A 24,588-nucleotide genomic window follows, 5' to 3' on the forward strand; every position below is an offset into this window, starting at 1 on the left:
TGGTACTACAAGGACCTCCATTTTTTCACCAGTTTAAGTAGCTCGGTGAAGATCAAAGGATCAGTTGGTGGCTCTTAACCATTACTTGTTAGGCAACCTGCACAGCAAGAGGTTTTGTTACATCCAGCTGTGGCTTGGAGGATGCCGGAGATTAAAGCATGCACTACCTCTGCATACCATTACCATGGATATCGATGAGAAATGTTTACTAGATTATCGTAACTATCTTGAAAACAAATGCAATTTAATCTCTTTTTAATTCAATCAGTTCAGTTTTAAAAAAGGTATATTGCATTTAGGATACAATCAGCCTGAATCTTGCAACTCTAAAATGTTTTCATAAGTGAAGCTCTTGTGTTACACTCTACCCACTTCTCTAGGGTTGTAATTTTTCAAAAATCCTGTTGACTTCCTGATGACGACCTTTGGAGAGAATGAACCATGGGTTTCAATCAAAACTATCCTTGCAAAAAAAAAAAAAAAAAAAAAAAAACTATCCTTGCTGACTAAAGACATAGCTAGAGAACAAGCCCAGTGATGATTCTACACACACAGAAGAGTCTACATGTTGGCTGTGGGTTTGTTGGTTACAGGAGTGTGGCTCTACAAGTCACAATTTTAAATAGTGTCAGGCTACCATAGAACATTTCATCTAAAGTTATGATGGTGTCAAGCACCTATGAAAGGCCATGTATGTGGAATCAATTCTTGATTCAAAAAATATGCTTAAGATCAAATCTAATCAATGTAACAAAAATAATTACAAAGGCTGAAAATTACCCCCCTCCCCGCTTTTTTTTTTTTTTTTTTTTGGCTTCTGTTAGTAAACCCATGTAGAAGAGACACTTTCTACCCTGAAGGAGACTGCTGTCTCATCTGATAAATCATATAAGCTCCAGTGAATGTATGTCATCACCCACAGGAATGACAGGTCTATCTTTGTCGCTCTTGTGGGATTTGAGCATTGACACTGTCAGAGAACTTGACTAATAACCTTCACCTGGACCTTCCAAACTCTGCATGTAACTTCTTGATAAAGATCTTGATAAAGCCCAATATTTTCACAGGTTGACAGGGTTGTGAGAAGAGGGTCATTGAGCACTTTGACACGTTTAACTTCAGTTTACAGTAACTCCTTGAGAAGCCTTAGGTTTTGCTGCACTTGCAATTGTTGGGACAAATCACAAGAAAATGAATGAAATACGTGACCCTCAGAGATACTGCATCTGGCTTTATTCTCTCAAAGATATGTGCTTATGAGAGCAATTTATACACATCACTGTTTGACGAAAAGGACACATCACTGATGTTCTCTAAGTTTAAATCGAATGCCTTTCACTTTACATTGTGTTTTATTCTAAAGCCACATATGGGTGTGTGTTGTTTCATCAGTGAGATTCATGACAGTCAATGGGAAGAAGTAATCCATTCCCCTTATTCCGCTCAAAATGCAAAAGACAAAGCTAAATTTTGCTAAAGACGGATCCATACCAGGGGAAAGGACAACTCTTAAATGCCCATTGAATTTCTTATCCACATGTTTGAAAATATGAGACATATTTAGACTCTAGCCAGGGGTATGGTTTCAGGTCTTTCTGGTGTGCTTAATTCCTTCTCTCTCTCAAAGTCATTTTGGTTTAAAAACACCACACCACATTTACATCCCATGACCAAAAACCTTGGAACATTAAAAAAAAAAAAAACGGTAATTGAGCATTATTATTTTATGAATTCAACAATGCTGATTTCAAGAGACTACAGAAACAGGAATCCTTGAAATTGTTTTATTGATGACAGAATCAGTGTATAATTTGATGAGGATTTGATGAGGAACCTAGGAACAATAAAGAATGTCTATTGCCAGCAAAATACAATTATTCCAGGTCCTTTACATTACAAATAGTTCTTTCACACCAGATGGTTCATATTAACGAAGCCATTTTAGAATGCTTCATTGTGCTTCTACAAAACCTTCAAAGAATGAGGTAGTTTCCTTTACCCACCATATTTTCCACATTTCCATTATTATGCTTTCAGTGAGCTTAAATCCTTTTAACTTAATCTTTAAACAATTGCTCATGAGAGCCAAGGCTTATTTATAAAATGTTTCTTTCTACTTGATTATTCTTAAAGATAATCTCAAGAATCACTACACAACCAGAGAAATTTGAGACAAGCGATGGCTGGGGCTTTTTCATTACAATCAGACTTCGATGCAAGAGAACACATTCTAAAAATTCCATCGTTAAGCTGGTATTCTCCCATTTCTAACTATAAACTGATTTAAAAACTACGTCCTCACACTACTTTTCTCTCAGCCACCATATCAAGTAAGCACAGATTCTTCAGCATAGGGGGTTAGGCTCCATTTATTGGCTAACTATGGGATCGTGCATTCTTTTACGTCTACAGGGGACCATCTGCAGAATTTATAGGTGCATACAGATTAGCCAACTTATCTTTCAAATTTCATTCAGAAACTACTTACTGCCATCTTCTTGAATACCAACACTCTTCAAACACTTATCAATGACGTAGAAATTCAGGCAGGTTATTTGTATTCCTTTCTCGACCCTGAGAAAGACTGTAATGACCATTGTGAAATTAGCTTGAGGAAATCGCAGCGTGTTGTACATTTTCGTTAGAAACAAAATGATAATATTCAACTAATTTCCAAATCAGTTAACCTTCACCAAGGAAAGGGGGGGATGGTGGCAAATAGTATTCCGAAGGGGAAAAAGAAGTCACAATCTACCCCTTGCCACTTATTCTTTTATTCAGTCTCAAGAAGCTTCACAGATCTTAAAATAAAATGGTTGAAGAAATGACATAATAGATCTTATAGACTATGCAATTATAAAATTATAAAAATTATAAATTCCATGTTGGTAGTAATCTAAAGTAGTTCCCATGTGACACGACCCTTAGATCATTATCTCAAGATTATCTGATAAGCTGGCCACTATATTTAGTTACTTTCTAATTGGCACTATTTGTACTTGGCACCTATGTTGAAAGCCGAAGATCCCGATGGCAGAATGAGGAGGAAAAAGAGCTCTCTTGGACAGCACAGAAGCAAGTTTGACTTTTTGCCTTTCTTTCTCTACTATCATTTGTTCTTCCTCTGACATCTTCTGCAGTTAAAATTGTCTCCATTCAATGATGGGTAACAAGGCACCTAGCCATTGTGACAGCGGACATGTAGAGAAAATACATGTCAATGATAATACATTTTAATTCATTCCCGTATCACAGCTCACAATTTTTACCATCCCAACAGTGGGTTCCATAGGTAGAACATTATGTAACTCATGTTTTAGACCTTATTAGTCGGTATGTGGTATGCAAAACATACTTTCAGACAGAAAGTATACCAAGATTACTTAAAACTTCAATACTTGTATCCAGCAGATTTTAAAGACCACCTCATTTGCTAAGACTGAATTTCATGCCTTTATCATTCACTAAAGCAAATATGTTTACATATATCTGATCCCAGGGAATTATTTACCTCCAAACACTTGATATGTTTCTAGTCTATTGATATGTTTCTTTATCACTTCCTCAAATTAATATCTGAGAAGTTTTTTACTATGGTATGTATACTGAAGATGGAAAATAAATCACTTTCTTCTACCTTTGTATTTTTAAAGGAACTTTCTGGCAATGGTAAAAAAGAATCTCTTTCAATACTTTAAATGGCCTTTCTTTTTAAACCTCAAACTGTGAAAAACTGTTGTATTAAAGTTAGTCTTCCACCTGCTATTTTCTGAGTAGCTGTAATCCATCATTTTCAAGCCAACAGTCTCAACAGTTTGATTCATAATTGACGTTTTCCAGAAAAAGTCACTCTAGGAACATTTTGTTTATTTCAATACCTGACTTTGAGTTTAAGATCAGCAAGGATGCTGTAATTTGAGGTGTTCTTTTGTTAGATGTACCAAGACAACTTAACATTGCTCCAAAGGAATGCAGTTAACAAATGTACCAGGTTGGCAGTAAACAGTAAACCAGGAGGTAATTCACACCAAGAACCCCTAAATACTAATCTACTGAGTAGTTTCCCATGAGAGGAAAGAAAGGAGTGGAAAAAAGGACACTATTTCTTTTAAAAATGAGATGAAAATGTTTATTGTGATTTCTTGATAGCACACCGACAACAGGTGTGCTCTGACCTTTGTCTCCTTATCATCTAACTGTATTAAATATTACTTTTATACCTAAAACTTCAAGTAGCAGAGTATAAACTCCATGAGGGTTATGTCTATATACTACTTATTTTCTAAAACTAACTTTCTAATCCCTACTGTGAGTTGTGTTAGACACATATTTGTGGGTACTCGATCAACATTTATCAAGTTAACTGATCCAATTAATTATAATCTCTGTGATCTTTGTCAATAAGTAATGCTTATTGAAAGAGTGGTACTCTGCCTCCTCTTGTGAGGAATTATCTGGAAAACAGACAGCTGAACAAATTCTACTTGTGGCAAAACAAAGTGATAGGTGTTATAAACATCTACTAAAATTATGTGCCAGGATTACTATTTATAACTTAAGTTTTTGCATATCCTAAATCCACATTAAAGGAATAATTCTTTGATCCTATTTAGAATCAGGACATGAAATCAAAGATCCCTCTTACAATGATTCTCTAACCCCAGTCTAAGCTTTAGTGCATCTCATGAATGTTTATTGCTCTAAATATTTCAGAAAGTATCACTCATTGAAAGTGAATGAATGTTGTCGTTTCCTGCTTAAAATAGATTTTTCCCAATCATAAGGGTAAAGTGAACATATAATTTTAAAAAGGAACTTTTAAGTGATTGAGCACTAAGTGGGAATGGGGAAAATAAATAAGCTTATGTTGGCAGCTAATTTTATAGCACAAACTCCCTAAAGCAGAGCTGAAACCGAACCTTTAATAAAAAGTTCCTACAATTCTTTTGACCAAGATATACTCATTAATTGCCTTTAAGTGCCCCCAGAGTACTGTGATTTCAGGAAAGCGAGGTATGATGTTGTTTAATGTAGGCTTCCCAGATCTTCAGGAGGGCTGACACTGCCAAGTTATATAATCGATGTGACATTGCGCTTTCTTGCTACCTCTGATCTTTTTTTTTTTTTTCTCGTGACAATCTTTTGAGAAAAGAATAAATGGTGTTTACCGGGAAGAAAAAAAAAGTGATTCCCTAACAAGTTTTCTCAGTCATTTATTCCTCTTTCCCTTTTACTTTTCCTCTGTACTTTTGAAAGTAAAGGTTTTATTAGGTATTACTAGTTTATTCATTCCTGCAGGTTCTGGGAAGCACGATACACATGCCTGAAATGGACTCTTCTTTTGGTGTATCACGAGTTGAATCCTTGATAAATGACTGTAACAAAGATAATTCCTAACAGCAAATAGCTTTAGGAAATGCTCAGGTTTTTTGTCTAATGCCTGAAAGCTTCGTTTTAAAGTCTTGGTTTCTACTGATGTGTTTTGAAAAAGGCTGATGAACTTGGTCTGAAATGTAAAAAGTGAAAAAAAAAGTGGAAGGAAGAGAACACGCAAAATAAGTTAATCATTATCATTTTAAGTGCCACCAGTTCTGTTTATATTCATGCACATGTGAATTGCTGAATCCCATTTGATCAACCCAATTAAACATTAACTAATTGCAGCCAATTATGCAAATATCAGCAACAATATTAATTTGTTGATCTTTTTGAGCAGATTAGCCTCACATGTTCCTAATGCTAGCCTATCTTACGCCTTAAATGATCAATTAGTGTTACGATAACTAAGTCTTGAAGAATGGATAATTGCCTAGTTATAATGTGCCACTCTTGCTGTATTAATCCACTGCAATTAAACAAATAGTGCACAGGGAAAAAAGATGTGCAGATGTTCCCTTTAAATCTATTTAACAAGTTAGTGTCAAGGTCAATTTCCTGTCTTATTACTTAAAGGAGAATGGCAGATTGTGTTCCCTGTTGTAGGAGACCTTGTTTCTTTAAATGTATATATCCTTCATCTTCAGAGTCTGGTAGAAAGGGCTTAAAATGCTCTTAAGGTTTGATGAAAGAAATCACACAGACATAATGTCAAGACATATTGTTCTCCAACTCTTACAACGAACATGTCTCGCCATACTAAATTCAGAGATGCAAGGTATAAAATGTATTTGTTGCAAATAGATGATTTCCATTTCTCATTGGAATGTTGAGTCTGGTTCTTATGGGCTATTTGACAGGTGAGAATTACCTTAAGTCATTTCTAGCCTACAACATTGAAAATGAGGTCCCAGGATTTAGCCAAGGCAAATGTATACTCTTAGAATGCTACTTGGTGAACAAATTTGTGCTGAGGATAATTAAAGCACTTCAGCCCTACCTAAAAAGAACAGACTCTCCCAAGACTTCAGATCGCCAATTAAAAGCCCCCTAAAAGACATTTTTACCATTCCTTTTCATCTTATCCTTCCCTCATTTTCATTTTACCGTTCCTATCTAAAAAGACGCTATGGCCAAAGGTCTTGGAAAAGAATCAAAGCCCCATTTGCTATGTGTTGCTAAATGCCTTAAGGAAAATTTTCCAGCATGTCAAAACTTTTAGAATTTTTTTCCTTGCTCTGAAAAGAGGATGAAATATGATCAGCAAGATGAAAGGTATTAGGACTAAAGGAAACCAAAATATAATGTCTGAGAGTTGACCTTCCAAGGGTAAATGTTTTCTATCAAGATTTGACTTTCCCCTAGATAAACCAGGATACAATTTTTAACTTATGGCTCCCAAACAAGGAAAATATCATCTATAATCACTCTCCCTGTACCCTAACCATGTGCTTATCCAATCCCCATTCAACAGAAATGAGCACCTATAAAACCAGAGTATAAAAACCAGAGTATATACCTTTTTGCTTTCTATCAAAAAACTAAATATGATTTATTTTGTATTTAACACAACATTTATGTGTTTAACACGAAACATATATCATTTCCATTTGGTTGGTATGGTATCATGATCTCTCTAGAGCTACTTCTTTAATTCCAAGACAGTCTTCAAATAAGAAATCATTCCTCCAACAAACTATGACTCTGAGCATCTCTAATGACTTAGCAATCCATGGAAAATAAAGACAATATGAGGTAAATATAAAGTCAGAATCAATCACAAATTCTAATAAAGAGGTTTCACAATATAGAAACAAAGAAGGTACACTTCTATAGAAGGTACATGTTCATTCATTCCTTGTTATGTGCCAAGCAGGGGAATACAAAGATCTATAAGGCACAAGACCCTCAGTCTTGTAGAGAAGCCTGACTGCTGATTACAACACAATGTGGAAAGGGCAGAGGTGGGCCTTGCTGACGCACCAGGAGAGCCTGACGCAGACCGTGACATCAGGAAGGAGGGAGAGATTTTCTCTACGATGGACTTAGGGGACCTGGAAAGAAATATGAGGGGAGGAAATCCAGTTTCTCAAAGCCTTGATTTAAAACAAAACAAAACAAACAAACAAACAAACAAAAAACACTTTCCGAGGATGAAGATGTGTCGCAGGAAATGGTACCTATGAAATTTACTCAGATCAGCTTTCAAACACTTGGTTGAGGAGCAGAACGTAACTTATGCTAAAGAATAAACACTTTTTTATCTGACTGAAGTACCAAGGGAAGCACTCAGGTTATGGAGGAAAATTCTACGCTTAGATGGCTTCCATTCTCATCTTTCTAGAGAAGGTAAGGTAAGCTTCTAGGAGCAAGTTTATAAACTACTACTGGATGATTGCAATTCATCTCCTCTGGCATGAGGAAACAATCGCCCTGGTAACACCGATAATACAAACTACATTATGCGCAACTAAAAACAGGTAGCCAAAGAAATGTCTCATAATTCAAATGCAACAGCCTGTCCCAAAAGCACACAAATGATAGCCTGTTCTTTTCCATTCAGGATACTGTGATTGTCCAGTCACTCTCTTCTCTTCCGTACTACAACAAAAGCAAGAAAACATGTTTCAGTGTAAAAGCTCACAGCGCAGGAACAGATTATAAATAAACTTAATGATATAACCAACGTTGTTGTACAAAAGGTTCACTTCTATTTTGAACATTAAAAGCATATTCACATTGAAAATAAGACTGCGTGTAAACCAATACCTGGAATCACAAATTTTATAATTATTGTGGAGCTCAGATTTATAGCTGGTATAGGTCTCCCTTACCTATAACTTTTCATTGCCATTCTGTAATTAGCTTCTCAGATCATGTCCCCTTTTCCACATGAATTGCCTCTTTAGTACTAATATAACTTGAGTTGAAATGAACACAAACAATAGAATTCCTGAACTGGAAAGAACATTAATGACCATCTAGCATGCAGGGGATGAGCCATATAAATAGGGCTCTGGATTTCACTTCAGAGCAATTCCACTTCTACTGGTTTTATATAGTGGGATGCCAGGAAACGTTTCATTTGTAGAAACTTTCTATGGCTGAAAAATCAAGTGTGAAGAGCAATGAACTTTTAAGCCCAGCTTCTCATTTAAGGACACTGAGGCTCAAGGAAACTCTTAAAGAAAAAAAAAAAAAATTTTATTGAAGTACAGTTGATTTACAATATTGTGTCAATTTCTGCCGTACAGCAAAATGATTCAATTATACATATATATATTCTTTTTCATATTCTCTTCCATTATGGTTTATCACAGGACTTTTTTTTTTAACTTTTTGTTTTATATTGGAGTATAGCCGATTAACAATGTTGTGATAGTTTCAGGGGCAAAGCAAAGGGCCTCGGCCACATACACATGTATCCATTCTCCAAGTTCTCCTCCCAACCAGGCTGCCCCATAACATTGAGCAGAGTTCCCTGTGCTATACAGTAGGTCCTTGTTGATTACCCATTTTAAATGTAGCAGTACATCACAGGATATATATTGAATATAGTTCCCTGTGCTATACAGTAGGACCTTGTTGTTTATCCATTCTATATATAATAGTCTGCATTTGCTAACCCCAAACTCCCAATCCATCCCTCCCCCACCCCACTGCCCCACCTTGGCAACCACAAGTCTGTTCTCTTCGAGGAAGCTCTTAATCACAGCCCAGTTCTGCCTCTGTGCAATGCTATTCCTTCAACATCACAATGTCCATGTGCTGGGTGCCTCTTAAAGAACTTTAAAGACCTCAGAGGGGACTCCCCTGGTGATGCAGTGGTTAAGACTCCGTGCACCCAATGCAAGGGGCCTGGGTTCGATCCCTGGTCAGAGAACTTGATCCCACGTGCATGCTGTGACTAACATTTCGTATGCCACAGCTAAGGAGCCCAAGAGCTGCAACTAAGGAGCCTGCCTGCCGCAACTAAAGATCCGGCACTACCAAATTAATTAATTAATAATAATAATAATTTAAAAAGACCTCGGAGAACAGAATCTATCAAATTGATAAAAAAAAAAACAAAAAACCTGGAAGCCAGGAAAGGAATGGGTCCACCTACAACCTTCTGGTTTACATGAAAAGGAGAATGAAGGAAGCCCAATGATTGTAAGCGACTTGCTCAATCCACATCAGAGAGGGTTGCCTAAAGACGGTGACCCCCCCCCCCAACTGTTGACTCTGTTGGCTAATGATGAACGCTGGATAAAACATTCCCAAATTCTGCCGGATTTATAGATGGTGGCGACACAACTTAGGGCTAAGAGCAAAATATATATGTTTTATTTTTCTGATGTGGATTCCCGTTAATACATCAGACACTTTAGTCCTTAATAATAATTGGGCGTCAGCATATTGACATTTTAGCAGATCTTGTTGCAAAACTTATGATTCATGACCACTATAATTTCATCTTGAATCTCACCAGTTAAAGTGAATTTGCTTTCAATTAATTGTTTTAGTTTTGAAGACAGTCAAGATCAATTTTCAATACAATGCCAGTCATAGGCTGTGTAATTCTATGAACCGGCAGAATATGTGTTAAGGTTTATCTCTCTCATCCTATAATTTATGCTTTTATGTAAAATCATAGCATTCTGAGATATATCCAAGAGATGTGATAATACAGGTAATTCATAATATCTAGACCTAGGTGGTTAACAATCACCTCTCATTTCAATGATGGATAATGTTATTTAATTTTCCAAGGCAAAATAATTCAGAGTAGAGATGACAGATGTTAGCAGGGATAGAAATTTTTCCTCAAGAGGTGTCCAGGGAAGCAAGAGCAAGAAAACAGTCACCTGCATGAGCCAGGCTGTCCTTATACCACTGGCAGTGTCGTTAACACAACCATGGTGGCAGCCCCGCACCTTTAATGTTTGCAACACAGCAAATCAAATCGAGCCTGTAGGATGGTACTTTGAGTCCGTGTGGAAGGCTCAGTGTGATGTGCAGAATTTTTATCTTTTCATCAATTCCAATTAGAACACTCAACTAAAACATGACTGGTGACAAGCTTATTACTCGCATTCAATGCATGTATGGCAAATTTTCCAAGGCCTTTGCTAAAATACTTTCTACATTCAGCAGAAAATTCTTAGCAACATAAAAGGTGAATCTTCACGTCAGGTACTTACTCTCCACAAGGCCAAAAAAAATATAACCAGCACTGCTCACCAGGTAGCACTTTGCGATCCTGGTTCTAAATCGCATTTGATGGCCATGAGAAGCTCTGTGATCCCATAACAAGGGGAGAAGTGTGGATTAGGGAACAAGGAGGGGCTGGGAAGCTGGTCAAGGGACTGAACCATCAAGACAATCTGGAACGTTTATCAAGTCTGCACACAAAAGGGGTGGGGCTCTTTAACTTCCAGAACTAAAGTCATCAAGCTGTTCCATTGAAAACGAGAAAAATACAGTAACAACTAATGGTCATTTATTCGTACAAAGTTGTGGCCACTGGTGGGAAAACAGATTTTTGAAATTCTATCTGGTGACATGCAGTCAACACAGATCCTGCTTCTATCCCATTTGGCTTCCCTTATTTTAAACTGCTGAAGACGTCCACCTCTGGGTCTTGGCAATCACTCCTCCCACTTTCTGAAATGGTAATAGCCGCACTGCTAGTTAGTCAAGCATGCTACCCTGATATTTAAGACCCGGGTTCCAGCTTTTATCTGATCTTGACAGCAGTCTGGATGTGTATCTTACTTTGCAAAGACCTAAATCAGATTCTCTGAAGGTTTTTCTGAAAAATAAATTGACATTATTCAAGACCTTCCTCCCGTCAATTCTCAGAATGTGTTAATATGCAAAAGGCAACACATTTTTTTCTCTTTGGTACGTGCTCGGTGCGTCAATCACCCATTTTCCTTTATTTAAGAAACATTACTGAGTATGTACTATGGCCCAGGCCCTGCACCTAACACTAGGTTTACCAAAAGAGAATAAAACAATGCCCACCCTCAGACAACCACAGAACAAAGATAAGTGTGTGACTAATTAAAACATAATTTAAAGGTCATACGGGGGGCGCATCCCGGCACGGACCGGGGCTGCAGCTCGGTCTCCCCCCGCCAACCCTCCCCCTCAGGCACCATCCCTCCACCGGCCAGGCCCACCCGACCGACCGATCGATAGGATCCACTGCGGCGCAAGCCCGGGGCGGCTCACGGGCAGCCAGAGCTCCAAGGCTCCCCGCGGCGACGTGACGGCCGAGGAGGTAGCCGGCGCTTCCCCCGGCTCCGGTCAGCGGCCAGGAGGACGGCCACGCGAAAAGCCATGCAGACTCATCCCCCAAAGGTGAAGGGAGTGTCACCCCCCCCCCCCCCCGTGAACGGAACAGAGGAGGCAGCCGGGGCCACTGGCGATGCCATCGAGCCGGCACCCCCTAGCCGGGGCGCTGAGGCCAAGCGGGAGGTCCCGCCCAAGGAGACCCCCAAGAAGAAGAAGAAATTCTCTTTCAAGAAGCCTTTCAAATCGGGCGGCCTGGCCTTCAAGCGAAATCTGAGGGAGGGGACAGGGGGCATCTGTCTGCCTCGTCGCCCTCAGAGGAAGGGCAGGAGCCGGGGGTCGGTGCCTGCGGCGAGGAAGGCACTGCCCAGGGAGGGAAGGCTGCCGCCACCCGAGAGCCAGGAGCCTCAGGCCACAGGGGAGAGGCTGGTGCTGCCTCCAAGGGAGGAGACACAGAAGAGGCAGGGCCCGGGCGCACAGCCATCCACCGCTGGGGGCCCTACACCAGCGAGCGGCCACAATGAGTAGCTGGGTGAGGGCAGGTGGGTGATTTCTAAGCGGCAGAAAACTGCCCTGTCCTTGCGGTCACTTCCTGGACCTGGTGCCCTGGCTGCCTTCCTGTGCCCAGAAAGGAAGGGGCTGTTGCCCCGTGGCCACGTCGCCTCTCCTCCTCTCCCTCCTGTGGATTCTCCCATCATCCATCTGGCCTTCCCCTTAAGGCCAGTTGAAGATGGTCCCTTGCAGTTTCCCAAGTTAGGTGAGTGATGTGAAATGCTCCAGTGTTCCTGTCTTCCTGTCCCTGCCTCCTTCCCTGTCCCCACCTGTGCAGAAGGTAATTGCTGGTTTTCTTCTCCAATTCTTTTCCAAGTAGGTGTTTACTCCCCAAATCCCTGAGCCCCATGTAGGGGTGGCTATACTCCCAAACCCTGAGTGTCCAGCCTTCCCCTGTTGAGTTTTTACTCTCGTGCTGTACCTAGTGGCCCCTGGGCTGGGGAGGACACTGCCCCTGTCTAGGTTTTTATAAATGTCTTACTCAAGTTCAAACCTCCAGCTTGTGAATCACCTGTGTCTCTTTTTTGACTTGGTAAGCAAGTTATTGAGCTTTGGGGGTCTAGGGGAGGTATGTGATGTGAAACAACTTCTTGTTGTCTTTTTTCCCCCCTCCCATTGTTGTAAATAACTTAATGGCCAAACCCAGATTATAATTTTTTTTTTTCCTAACTGCTAAAACCATTCTCTCCCACATGGTTTTACTGCAACATTTGGAAAAGGAATAAATGTCATCCCATTAAAAAAAATAAATAAAAGGTCCTATGTGATCATCCCAGGGGCCATGGAAGCTGGAGGATGAAGCCGCATTTAAGTGGGTGAGTATGTGTTTGTACTGCGGGAAAGGGACGCTGTTCAAGAGACTGAAAAGATTCCTAAAGGAGATGTGTCTCGAAGGATAAGCAACGCCTTATCAAGTGGGAAAACTGTAGAAGATACAGAAAGGCAGAAAGGAAGCAGCAGAGAGCAGAGCATATTGGACGACAGAGAAGACCCCAAATGGCAGCGGCAAAGGAATATGATGGTAACTGGAATAGCAAAGAGTAATGGGAGAGAGGGGAAACATGGGCAATGTGGTGATGTTCTGCAAGTTCAAGTTTGGTTAAGTATGAACACAGAAGTGTTTTTCTTTGTTGCATTAAAAAAAAAAAAAAGAAGAGGGCTTCCCTGGTGGCACAGTGGTTAAGAATCCGCCTGCCAGTGCAGGGGACACAGGTTTGAGCCCTGGTCTGGGAAGATCCCACATGCCGTGGAGCAACTAAGCCCGTCGTCCACCACAACTACTGAGCCTGCGCTCTAGAGCCTGTGCTCCACAGAAGAGAAGCCACCGCAATGAGAAGCCTGTGCACCACAACGAAGAGTAGCCCCCCTCTCGCCGCAACTAGGGAAAGCCCACGCTCAGCAACGAAGACCCAACGCGGCCAAAAATAAACAAACAAACAAACTTACTTAAAACAAAAACAAAAGAATCCTGTCATCTGAAATGTCCCCCTCCTAAGAGGTATTTGTAGGGCAATCTAAGACCCAGGGAACTATGTGGATAATTAGCCAAATAGGATGAACACTCAACCTCAGAAATTCTTACTTGTATACAGAAGTACACAAGTTAAATAAAAATCAGATCTGTGGTTAAGAAGGTATTTTCCCCCTGGGTCACACTGTAGGAAGCTTGAGGTTTCTTGGTTGTTGTTGCCCTCTTCTTCAATTCACCAGAGCACTTTGGAGGAAACATCAGGTTTCCATGCAATGTCAAAGAGATCAAATGTAAAACATGATGCAATTCTACGCTCTTTTCCCAATAATTATACTTCAATTATTTTTCTTGGAGATAAACAGACAATTTAGTAGCTTGGCTGACAGCACCAATTTGCCAGCTTGTAAGAGAGTAATTTCGAAACTGTAGGTTCCATGCCCACAGGCACAAAATAATTGAAGAAGAAAGAGGTGGTCTTAGATTCCAAATGGATGGTCCTTTGTTACTTAACAATTTGGAGCAGATTTGGTGCTTCTGGTTTGTAGTTTAATTCAGAATCCTTGTACTATCTCATGTATCCCTTTGTTTCTTTGTTCAGTCTGGAGCTCTGAACGTAGTGTTACTACCATTTATACTTTACTACCTAGAGTATTAACTTCTTGGCCACAAGCACCAAGTTATATAGAGCATATACACAGGTAAGAGGAAAATGGTCTATTTCTTCTCATTTTCTGCTTCATATATAACTTTTATTTTTAAACCTTTTGATATGGCCTCACATTTAAATTGAATAAATTTGTCTTTCGTCAATATCAGTGTGCTTTGACCTCTCCAGTTTTTCGGTCACTTTTTCCACTACTCTATCACCAGCACCTGGAACTGCCTCTGGCACACAGTTTGTGCTCAATACTATGCATCTGTTGAATGAATGAATCAAAAACATTCACTTCCCTCACCTACATTCCTGGCTTCTGTAATCTTACTTTTAAAAATGCTCTTTCTGAGACCTCTTGTAATGACTTTGCATCTCGCCACAAAATTGTCTTTGGGCTTCCTTTACTCATACTTTAGGGTTCTGGGGCATATATTTTGTCACCATCTCAATGGGGATGACACACATTTCTGCTTTTGCCTTCCAAAGCTTCATGATTATATCAGCTCAACACCTCTACTTAGCTTTTTCTTCTAATTCCTGTTTAATAGAGTTTAATTTTTCCCTCAGCCTCTTTGACTACTTTTCCTTTTCTTTTAATATGTTACAACCAAATCCAGTAAGTTTAAATTTCCTTATTTCATATAATTTCTAAGAAGTAATCCTGAAATCTCCTGCTCTGTGTATTAACAAAAACTATAGAGTGAAACATGCTTTTTGTACAATATGTTCAAGAAAATTCTCCAAGGTAATCTTTCCTTATTACTATAGCCACACTTCTTCCCCTCTTAAAAAATCTTTCAACTTCCGTTTTGGATAAAGGTTTTCACAATCTAGCCAATTATATAATTTTTTGTTCTGTTTATGGTTTTTGTTTTGCTTTGTTTTGTTTTGTTTTGCTTTGCTTTTTGCGGTACGTGGGCCTCTCACTGCTGTGGCCTCTCCCGTCGTGGAGCACAGGCTCCAGACGCACAGGCCCAGCGGTCATGGCTCACGGGCCCAGCCACTCCGTGGCACGTGGGATCCTCCCGGACCGGGGCACAAACCCGTGTCCCCTGCATCAGCAGGTGGACTCCCAACCACTGTGCCACCAGGGAAGCCCTGTTTATGTTTTTTATTTGAACAAAACACTAATAACTTGTCTACTTTCATCAGATTTACCCAGACAACTCTAAAAATAAAAATACATGAACCATCCATGCACAAATTTTTATTAAATTTCTCCGAATTACTTTGGATTGTTTCTATGTAGAAACCAACTCTGAATAAATTTTAAGTCTTCAATGTTAAGATATTCCTTTATTTAGCTTACAGAAAATTCCTATAGAACACTTCTACTGAAGATTGTAAGACAACTCATTGGTTCTAAAAGCACAATAATTCTTTTCTTTTAATGCTATAAATTTTGCACAAAAGTTGCTAAGTCTTCAAAAAACAGCATTTTCATCCAAAGTCCTCTGTAGGGACCTGCTGCTTTCCCAACCAACTTTACATTTTTGCTTACTTTTTAAGACCCTACACCATTTGATGTCACCCAATCTATCAAACTTTATTTCACATTTCAATATGAACTCAGCTCCCTCGGGTATTTTCACTGACTGGCAATGATGGCATCCGGGCTCAGCAAACTTTAGAACAATATCTTTTATAGGTGACCCAGGTTTACCTGGTATATGATATGTCTACCGAGAAACATGCTTAACTGCCTGATGACATTACCGTAGATTGTTGCTCAGAAAAAAACAGGCAAAACAAAGTTAGCAGTATTAAAAAATAGGTGTGCATACTCTTTGACCTTATAATTACAATCCCAGGAATCTATCCTATGGAAAAAATCAAGGACGCACTGTTTATAATAGTGAAAGAATTTCCAACAACTTAAATGTTCAATAATAAGATTTCTTTTAAAATTATGGTATATCAACATAGTGGAATTTAATTAAACTTTATACGTAGAATTTTAAAATTTATTGATACGAAAAAGCAAATGATTTATTAATTGAAAAAAAGCAGATTAACAAAATTACGTACGATCCCACTGTCAGAAAAATATCTATCTAAAAATACATGAGTGCTTACAAAATACGGAAAGTTGAGATATCAAAAGTTAACTGATTTTATCTGTGATGTAATCACAGGTAATATTAGGTTTTTTCTGTGCTTTCTTCTAACTTAAAGTCTTTTCTTTTATAAGAAGTCTGTTATAATTTTCATGAGATTAAGTGTTATCAAAATTTATATACTTTTTAAAAACGTTAATTGAGTCTCTGACTATATATATATATTCCCCCCCTTCTTTCCTTCCTTTTTTTTTTTTTTTTAAACTGTGTATCTTTTTTTCTCATTTCTGCTTTGCTCATGCCCACACATACTATTGGGAACATCTTCCTTAAATTTAATTTGCTGACCTCAGATGGTAGCACTTACTCTCTTCTCTCCACTTAAGTATGACTTGGTTCTAGGCTTTGAATGAAAAAAAGACAGCATTTTAAAAATAGAAGCCCTTGGGCTTCCCTGGTGGCGCAGTGGTTGAGAATCTGCCTGCCGATGCAGGGGACACGGGTTCGTGCCCCGGCCCGGGAGGATCCCACATGCCGCGGAGCAGCTGGGCCCGTGAGCCATGGCTGCTGAGCCTGCGCGTCCGGAGCCTGCGCTCCGCAATGGGAGAGGCCACGGCAGTGAGAGGCCCACGTACCGCAATAAATAAATAAATAAATAAATAAATAAATAAATAAATAGATGCCCTTACCTGAATATCAGTCAATTTGTCCAAGATGCGGCTTGCAAGCTTAGGCCCATTCTCCATAGTTGGGATATGTATAGTCTATGAAAGGAAACCAGACACGAAATCATTTGAGGATATTCATGTACACAGTAACAACAAGTAAGAAACTCAGCAATTTTACGGAAATAAGGAATGGCGCTATGGTAACCTCATTATGGATGCTAGCTCCTTATGCCAAAGACGCTTTTCTATTCTGAATTTGAATAAAAATGAACTAGCCAGTGATAGGTTGTTCATTTCCTACCAACTGATTTCAGGGCACAACTGGTTTATATGCCAGTCTTCAGGCTGATTTGAGGACCCAATGAGAAGCAGGGGTACCTAGAATAGGGGCTAAACTTAAAGAACCCTACACCTCTTCCAGCATTCTGAGAATCTACGAGGATGAATGATTAGCCTCCACATCTAACCCTCTCGTCAGGGAATGAGACCTCAAAAGACAGTCTGTCGCAAATTAAAGCAAGTCATCTCAGGGACATAAATTGAGGCAAGTGCATGCCTTCACAAAAGGGGCTGCCAAATCTGTCTGTTCTAAGCCACACTTCCAGGGGCCACAAATTCCACAAAGTTGGACAGCATGGTTAAATTCAGGGCACAGAGACTGTATGTGCCCTAATTTATACTTTGAGTCATGCCCATTCATGCCTCACTGGCTTGCAGGCTTTTGATAGTTTTATTTCAGTAGAGAGTCCATACTCTTACTTTTCTTTTTCTTTTATTTTTTTTTTCGTGGTACGCAGGCCTCTCACTGTTGTGGCCTCTCCCGTTGCGGAGCACAGGCTCCGGAAGCACACGCTCAGCGGCCATGGCTCACGGGCCCAGCCGCTCCACGGCACGTGGGATCTTCCCAGACCGGGGCACAAACCCGTGTCCCCTGCATCGGCAGGCGGACTCGCAACCTCTGCACCACCAGGGAAGCCCTCTTACTTTTCTTAATATGCCCTTTAGGATAATAGGATAATTCGATGTACCTTTTGGCTCTGAATGGCTCCCTAAAACAAAACCATAAATATACATTAAACCTTATTAACTTACTTCTGGAGAAGTAATAATTGGACTTTAAAAATCTGACCTAATGACAACTTTAGTTCATTTAAAAAGTGGACTAGGGCTTCCCTGGTGGCGCAGTGGTTGAGAGTCCTCCTGCTGATGCAGGGGACACGAGTTCGTGCCCTGGTCCGGGAAGATCCCACGTGCCGCGGAGCGGCTGCGCCCGTGAACCATGGCCACTGAGCCTGCGCGCCTGGAGCCTGTGCTCCGCAACGGGAGAGGCCACAAAAGGGAGAGGCCCGCGTACCACAATAAACAAACAAAATAAATAAATAAAAATTAAAAGTGGACTGATAATATATTACCTAGATACTACCATAGTAAAATGTGAAACAGTAGCTTTATAATCAGTGTAAGCATTCATATATAATAGAATAATTCATCTCCCTTGAAAAATCAATCTGTAGATGGAATTGTGTCAGGAGCCAAGTTTGAAAATCTCAAGCAATGAATCAACAACCATTAAAATTAGCAGGAAAAAAAAAAATCAATCCACCCAGCTGAGAAAAACGTAATTATAATGTTGAATTTAAAAACCAATTGAATAGAGATAAACCCATGCATATATGGTGACCTTATCTTTGATAAAAGAGGCAAGAATATACAATGGAGAAAAGACAGCCTCTTCAATAAGTGGTGCTAGGAAAACTGGACAGCTACACGTAAAAGAATGAAATTAGAACACTCCCTAACACCATATACAAAAATAAACTCAAAATGGATTAAAGACCTAAATGTAAGGCCAGACACTATCAAACTCTTAGAGGAAAACATAGGCAGAACACTCTATGACATAAATCACAGCAAGATCCTTTTTGACCCACCTCCTAGAGAAATGGAAATAAAACCAAAAATAAACAAATGGGACCGAATGAAACTTCAAAGCTTTTGCACAGCAAAGGAAACAGTAAACAAGACCAAAAGACAACCCTCAGAATGGGAGAAAATATTTGCAAACCAAGCAATTGACAAAGGATTAATCTCCAAAATATACAAGCAGCTCATGCAGCTCAACATCAAAAAGACAAACAACCCAATCCAAAAATGGGCAGAAGACCTAAGTAGACATTTCTCCAAAGAAGACATACAGATGGCCAACAAACACATGAAAGGATGCTCAACATCACTAATCACTAGAGAAATGCAAATCAAAACCACAATGAGGTTATCACCTCACACCAGTCAGAATGGCCGTCATCAAAAAATCTAGAAACAATAAATGCTGGAGAGGGTGTGGAGAAAAGGGAACCCTCTTGCACTGTTTGTGGGAATGTAAATTGATACCGCCACTATGGAGAACAGTATGGAGGTCCTTAAAAAACTAAGAATAGAGCTACGTTATGATACAGCAATCCCACTACTGGGCATATATCCAGAGAAAACCATAATTCAAAAAGACACACGCACCCCAATATTCACTGAGACACTATTTACAATAGCCAGGACATGGATGCAACCTAAGTGTCCATTGACAGATGAATGGATAAAGAAGATGTGGCACATATATACAATGGAACATTACTCAGGCATAAAAAGAAATGAAAGTGAGTTATTTGTAGTGAGATGGATGGACCTAGAGTCTGTCATACAGAGTGAAGTTAAGTCAGAAAGAGAAAAACAAATACTGTATGCTAACACATATATATGGAATCTAAAAAAAAAAAAAAATGGTCAAGAAGAACCTAGGGGCAAGACGGGAATAAAGACACAGACCTACTAGAGAATGGACTTGAGGACACGGGGAGGGGGAAGGGTAAGCTGTGACAAAGTGAGAGAGTGTTATGGACATATATACACTACCAAATGCAAAACCGATAGCTAGTGGGATGCAGCCACATAGCACAGGGAGATCAGCTCTGTGCTTTGTGTCCACCTAGAGGGGTGGGATAAGGAGGGTGGGAGGGAGAAACAAGAGGGAGGAGATATGGGGATATATGTATACATATAGCTGATTCACTTTGTTATACAGCAGAAACTAACACACCATTGTAAAGCAATTATACTCCAATAAAGATGTTAAAAAAAAAAAAAAAAAACCAAGAGAAGGGACTTCCCTGGTGGCGCAGTGGTTAAGAATCCGCTTGCCAATGAAGGGGACAAAAGTTCAAGCCCTGGTTCGGGGAGATCCCACATGCCAAGGAGCAACTAAGACCATACTCCACAACTCCTGAGCCACAACTACTGAAGCCCACGGGCCTAGAGCCCAAGCTCTGCAACAAGAGAAGCCACTGCAATGAGAACCCACTCACCGCAACAAGAGAAAGCACACGCGCAGCAATGAAGACCCAGCACATCCAAAAACAAAACCAAAACAAACAAAAACCCAACAAACCAATAGAATTTGTATTTATTATGAGTAATTTAAGCCAATCACATTATAAAAATAATGCCCACATGCCTCTGAATTATGAAGTTAGATGCTGATGTTAATTATAAGTATTGGAGCTGTGTTGTAAAGAGGAAAGTAAAAAAACTAACAAGAAAATGGATGTACAGCACATATAAACAAGATTAATTTACTAGGAGGAAATGTCTTCTCACTAAATGCTTGAATTCCTTCTGAAAGATTTTAGTAAATGCATCAGGTTTGCCAAATGAAAATTTTTTATGAAGTGGTCTAATTAATAATGACGATGATGAAGATGAAAAATGTAGGAGTTGATCATTCAAATGAGTTTTCTTTAATAATTTGCTATTCCTACTCCAGTAGTTTAGAAGTACTTTCGGAAACCAGAGACTGAAATTTCACTTACTTGTAAAACCTTCTTTAGTGAGATGATAGAAAGAAATGAGTGTAAATCTATCGGTACATCTCCAATCCCTAAACTGATGTAAGGCAGGTACGGTAACGAAGGACAAAACTGTTGGAGCTCACGGGAAACCAGTGGAAAGATGAGTAAATCATTTGCTAACACAAGCTCATCGGAACAAACTGCCACAGTTAACAGGATGCCAAGTTATTTTAAAAATCCTTTGCGGGGCTTCCCTGGTGGCGCAGTGGTTGAGAGTCTGCCTGCCGATGCAGGGGACGCGGGTTCGTGCCCCGGTCCGGGAACATCCCACGTGCCGTGGAGCGGCTGGGCCTGTGAGCCGTGGCCGCTGAGCCTGTGCGTCCGGAGCCTGTGCTCCGCAATGGGAGAGGCCACAACAGTGAGAAGCCCGCGTATCGCAAAAAAAAAAAAAAAAAAAAAAAAAAAAAATCCTTTGCATCCTGGGTCCAGCCAGCACTTTGTCCACATATTTAAAGAATTAAATTACAGGCAAATGTTTGAAAATGATAGGAAGTGAAGAAACAGTGTCTTACCTCACCCTTGTACAGTATATTCGAAACGGGGCAAACAACACAGGCGGTACCAGAACCAAACATCTCCCTCACGCGGTCCTCCTCCACGGCTGTGGTCAGCTCGTCCATGGTGAGGTACCTCTCTGACACCTTAAATTCTCCCTGTTTGGAATAGAAGTAAAAATAAATATATTTTTAAGGAAAAGGCATACAAAAAATGCCCTGTGGTACGGACCATTCTACTTTACATTCTGAATGAACTCAGATAATGTCATAATTGTCCTTATAGGGAAAGCTGGAGAGATCGACACCATCTTCTTGAGAAACACACTGAGATGCTAAGCAACCTACTCCAAGGTCACAGCATCTTTAAATGAGATGATCAGAATATAAAATATAAGATAAGCAGCATGATAGAGTTCATGGTATGTTTTAATACATGCCTGCTTTTCTGCCTTTTATTTGTTATTATGGCCAAAGTCTCACAAATGGATGCACCCCAAGTGCTACTTAATGTGTACTCTAAACCTTATGTATCATAAGAGAAAATATATTATTATCTAATATTAATAATTATAGCCATCACTTATCAAGCAACCACCACATGCCACGTTCTCTAATTTTTAAGGTGGGTATTATCATCCCCATTTTACAGATGAGGAAACTAAAGTTCAAGGAGGCTGAGTGACACCCTGAAGGCCACACAGCTAGTAAATGGCAGAAACTGGATTTGAACTCAGGTCTGATAATGACTGGCTCCAAATTTGGTCCTCTTTCTACTGTTTCTTTTATGGAGTAGAAACAGAGACTGAATTTAAATATCTGAAACATTTCACTACTTTAAAACATAGATAGTGTATTTGGACTTTATTTGAGAAATTACATTGTATATTTTTTCTTCCTACATTCACTGATTCAGTCGACTTTACAGCAGCAATCCTCTTCCTTCTCTCTGATGCTGTATTAGGTTGAGTTTAATCATAGAATTACTGGTATACCCGCTCATCGACTTCAGCTGAACTATTTATTTGCTCAAGCATAGGAAGTGGAAAAAAAAATCTGATGCTTTTAAACTATGTTTAAACTATCTGTTTAATCCTCATTCTTTAATCTGTTTAACTCTCATTCTCCTATGTTAGTGGTGAAAGTTCAAAGCTTGTCAGGAGGCTATTTGAATTAAGGGCAACAAAGAATGAATACATTTTTTAAAAATGAGAGTATTTTTTTAAATCTACAAATCCACAACAGATAAAGATGGAAATCACAGCCCTTGGCAAGGTTCAAAACATTAGAAGAAGAATGCATCATGCTGTAAGTATATTCGGAAGGGTAGGGAAATATGCCTGCAACAGAAATATGGTTTTTTATAAGTTTCAACCTATCTCAGTCTGCAATTGCAATTAAGTTGTACAAAGGTAAATAAATAAATTCCAGAAAATCAGCCAAGTGAGAACAAGCTGAGTTCTGGAAAAGAAAAGAAAAGAAAAGAAAAGAAATCTCTGTACATAAACAGAATTCTCTTTACTCTGCTCACCCTTAACTTATTTTTGGACAATTTCCCCTACCTGGCAAATAGTGGTAACCCCCCGCATGCCTCTTGGCATTTGTGTCTCACAGTTTTAAAAATAAATTATAGCTAAGGAGTCAGGAAGAAACTTCCTCCATAATAACCTATTTTTCATGCTAGCAAATCATTAGCATGGGGGAATTTCCACTTGGAACTTCTCATCAAACCTTCTGTACTTGGTTGATTTTTCTCTTTAATAAAACAAAAATTACTGAGCTTGGAAAATACATCTTTCCAATCGAAAACACAATTAGGACAGGGCAAGCTGTTTGAAATTATACTGACAGTTTGTAAATGTCATGCCCAATGTGCCAGCCAGCATGTGGCAGTAGGGTCTTGTCTCCTTCAGGGTTTTGTAGAATTATTTATAGCACATTTTCTCTATTTCCAAAGCCTTTTCCAGAGAAACTGTACTCTCGTAGATGTGTGTGTTTCTAAACATTTGTCCTATTAGCACTGTTTCACCACAGTATGCTCAAAGCCTTTTCTGGTCCCTTGGAGACCATTTCAATACATGGGTCAAAAGTCCCATCCAGAAACCTCTGCCAGATTAATCAACTCATTCAGTATTCATCTTGAATATGCTAAGTCATTTCCAATACCGAATGGTTTAACACACATGCCTGTGTCACTTGAATCAGAAAGGCTACTGAAAACAACTTTACATTTGCTTGAATGTTTACATTTTAAAATAAGCATGTATGTGAAGTTGGGAGGACAGGGGGCAGGAAGGAGGGAGAAAGAAGGCAGCAAAACTAATACTGTCATGTTAGTAAGCATTTATATGTCAGAAAAATTCTTTAACTTCTAGCACGGTTACACTGGAATAAATAGAGGAAGGGAAGGGCTACGTACCACTGCCATTTGGAAACAACACACTCAGCCTTGAAAAGTGAAAGGCTGGTGAACAGGAAGCACTCAGGGGATAAACCAGATGAGTCGGTAGGAGACACCTGGTATAAAGCTTAAGACTAGTACTAGAATACTTCTTCACTAGGTCGGCCTGCTATACTAGCTCCTGCCTGCCCTCCCTACAAACAATACTTACTTGATAGTCTCACCAGGACAGCCCTTCTAGAAGAGTTCTTTTCACTCAAGTTAAGATTTAAAGATTCGACAGCATTGGTTGGAACTACAGGATATTATTTCAACACTAAGCTGGACTTATTTTGATTACTTTTTGTTCCATGCTTAGAAAAGTGGTTCATGTCAAAGGCACCCACCCACTTGTGTGCCAGGTCCAGGATGCTCTGCCTTGTCACTCCTGGAAGAATGATGCCATCTAGTGGAGGAGTTGCCAGTTCTTCCTCTGTCAATTAGAAATTGGAACAGTTTCCAACTTTATTAGCCATGCCTTTTATCAACAGCCATTAAAAGAAAAAAAATGTTTCTTGCAATTTTGCTGCTAATAAACATGAAAAGGAGGTCACTGTTCTGCACTGTCAAATTTTCCAAATCAACTCATACTTCAGGTAGATCCTTATGTTTAAGTAAAAAAAAAAAAAAAAAAAGGAACAAGAAAGGAAATCAGTCATCCTACCATCTTCAATTTATCCTTAACCTGTGAAAA

The 24,588-nt window shown here is 39.5% G+C and overlaps 1 protein-coding gene and 1 pseudogene across 7 annotated transcripts in view; one reads left to right on the forward strand and one right to left on the reverse strand.

Moving 5' to 3' along the window:
- Nucleotides 1-1,770: 1,770 nt before the first annotated feature.
- BCAT1 (branched chain amino acid transaminase 1) overlaps nt 1,771-24,588 on the reverse strand; it is a 112,562-nt gene continuing 89,744 nt past the window's right edge. For all 7 annotated transcript variants that reach the window (XM_059080124.2, XM_067008893.1, XM_067008897.1 and 4 more), the window contains 4 exons: nt 24,242-24,327; nt 21,473-21,613; nt 17,083-17,157; nt 1,771-7,977 (listed from right to left, as the gene is read on the reverse strand). In XM_059080124.2, the coding sequence (XP_058936107.1) occupies nt 7,936-7,977; nt 17,083-17,157; nt 21,473-21,613; nt 24,242-24,327 (344 nt within the window). In that variant the 3' untranslated portion in view covers nt 1,771-7,935. The remainder of the gene's footprint in view (nt 7,978-17,082; nt 17,158-21,472; nt 21,614-24,241; nt 24,328-24,588) is intronic.
- LOC136792309 (MARCKS-related protein-like) lies at nt 10,153-12,186 on the forward strand (annotated as a pseudogene).

The sequence above is a fragment of the Kogia breviceps genome, chromosome 12 (assembly GCF_026419965.1).
Source record: "Kogia breviceps isolate mKogBre1 chromosome 12, mKogBre1 haplotype 1, whole genome shotgun sequence".
In the NCBI taxonomy this organism is placed as follows: domain Eukaryota; kingdom Metazoa; phylum Chordata; class Mammalia; order Artiodactyla; family Physeteridae; genus Kogia; species Kogia breviceps.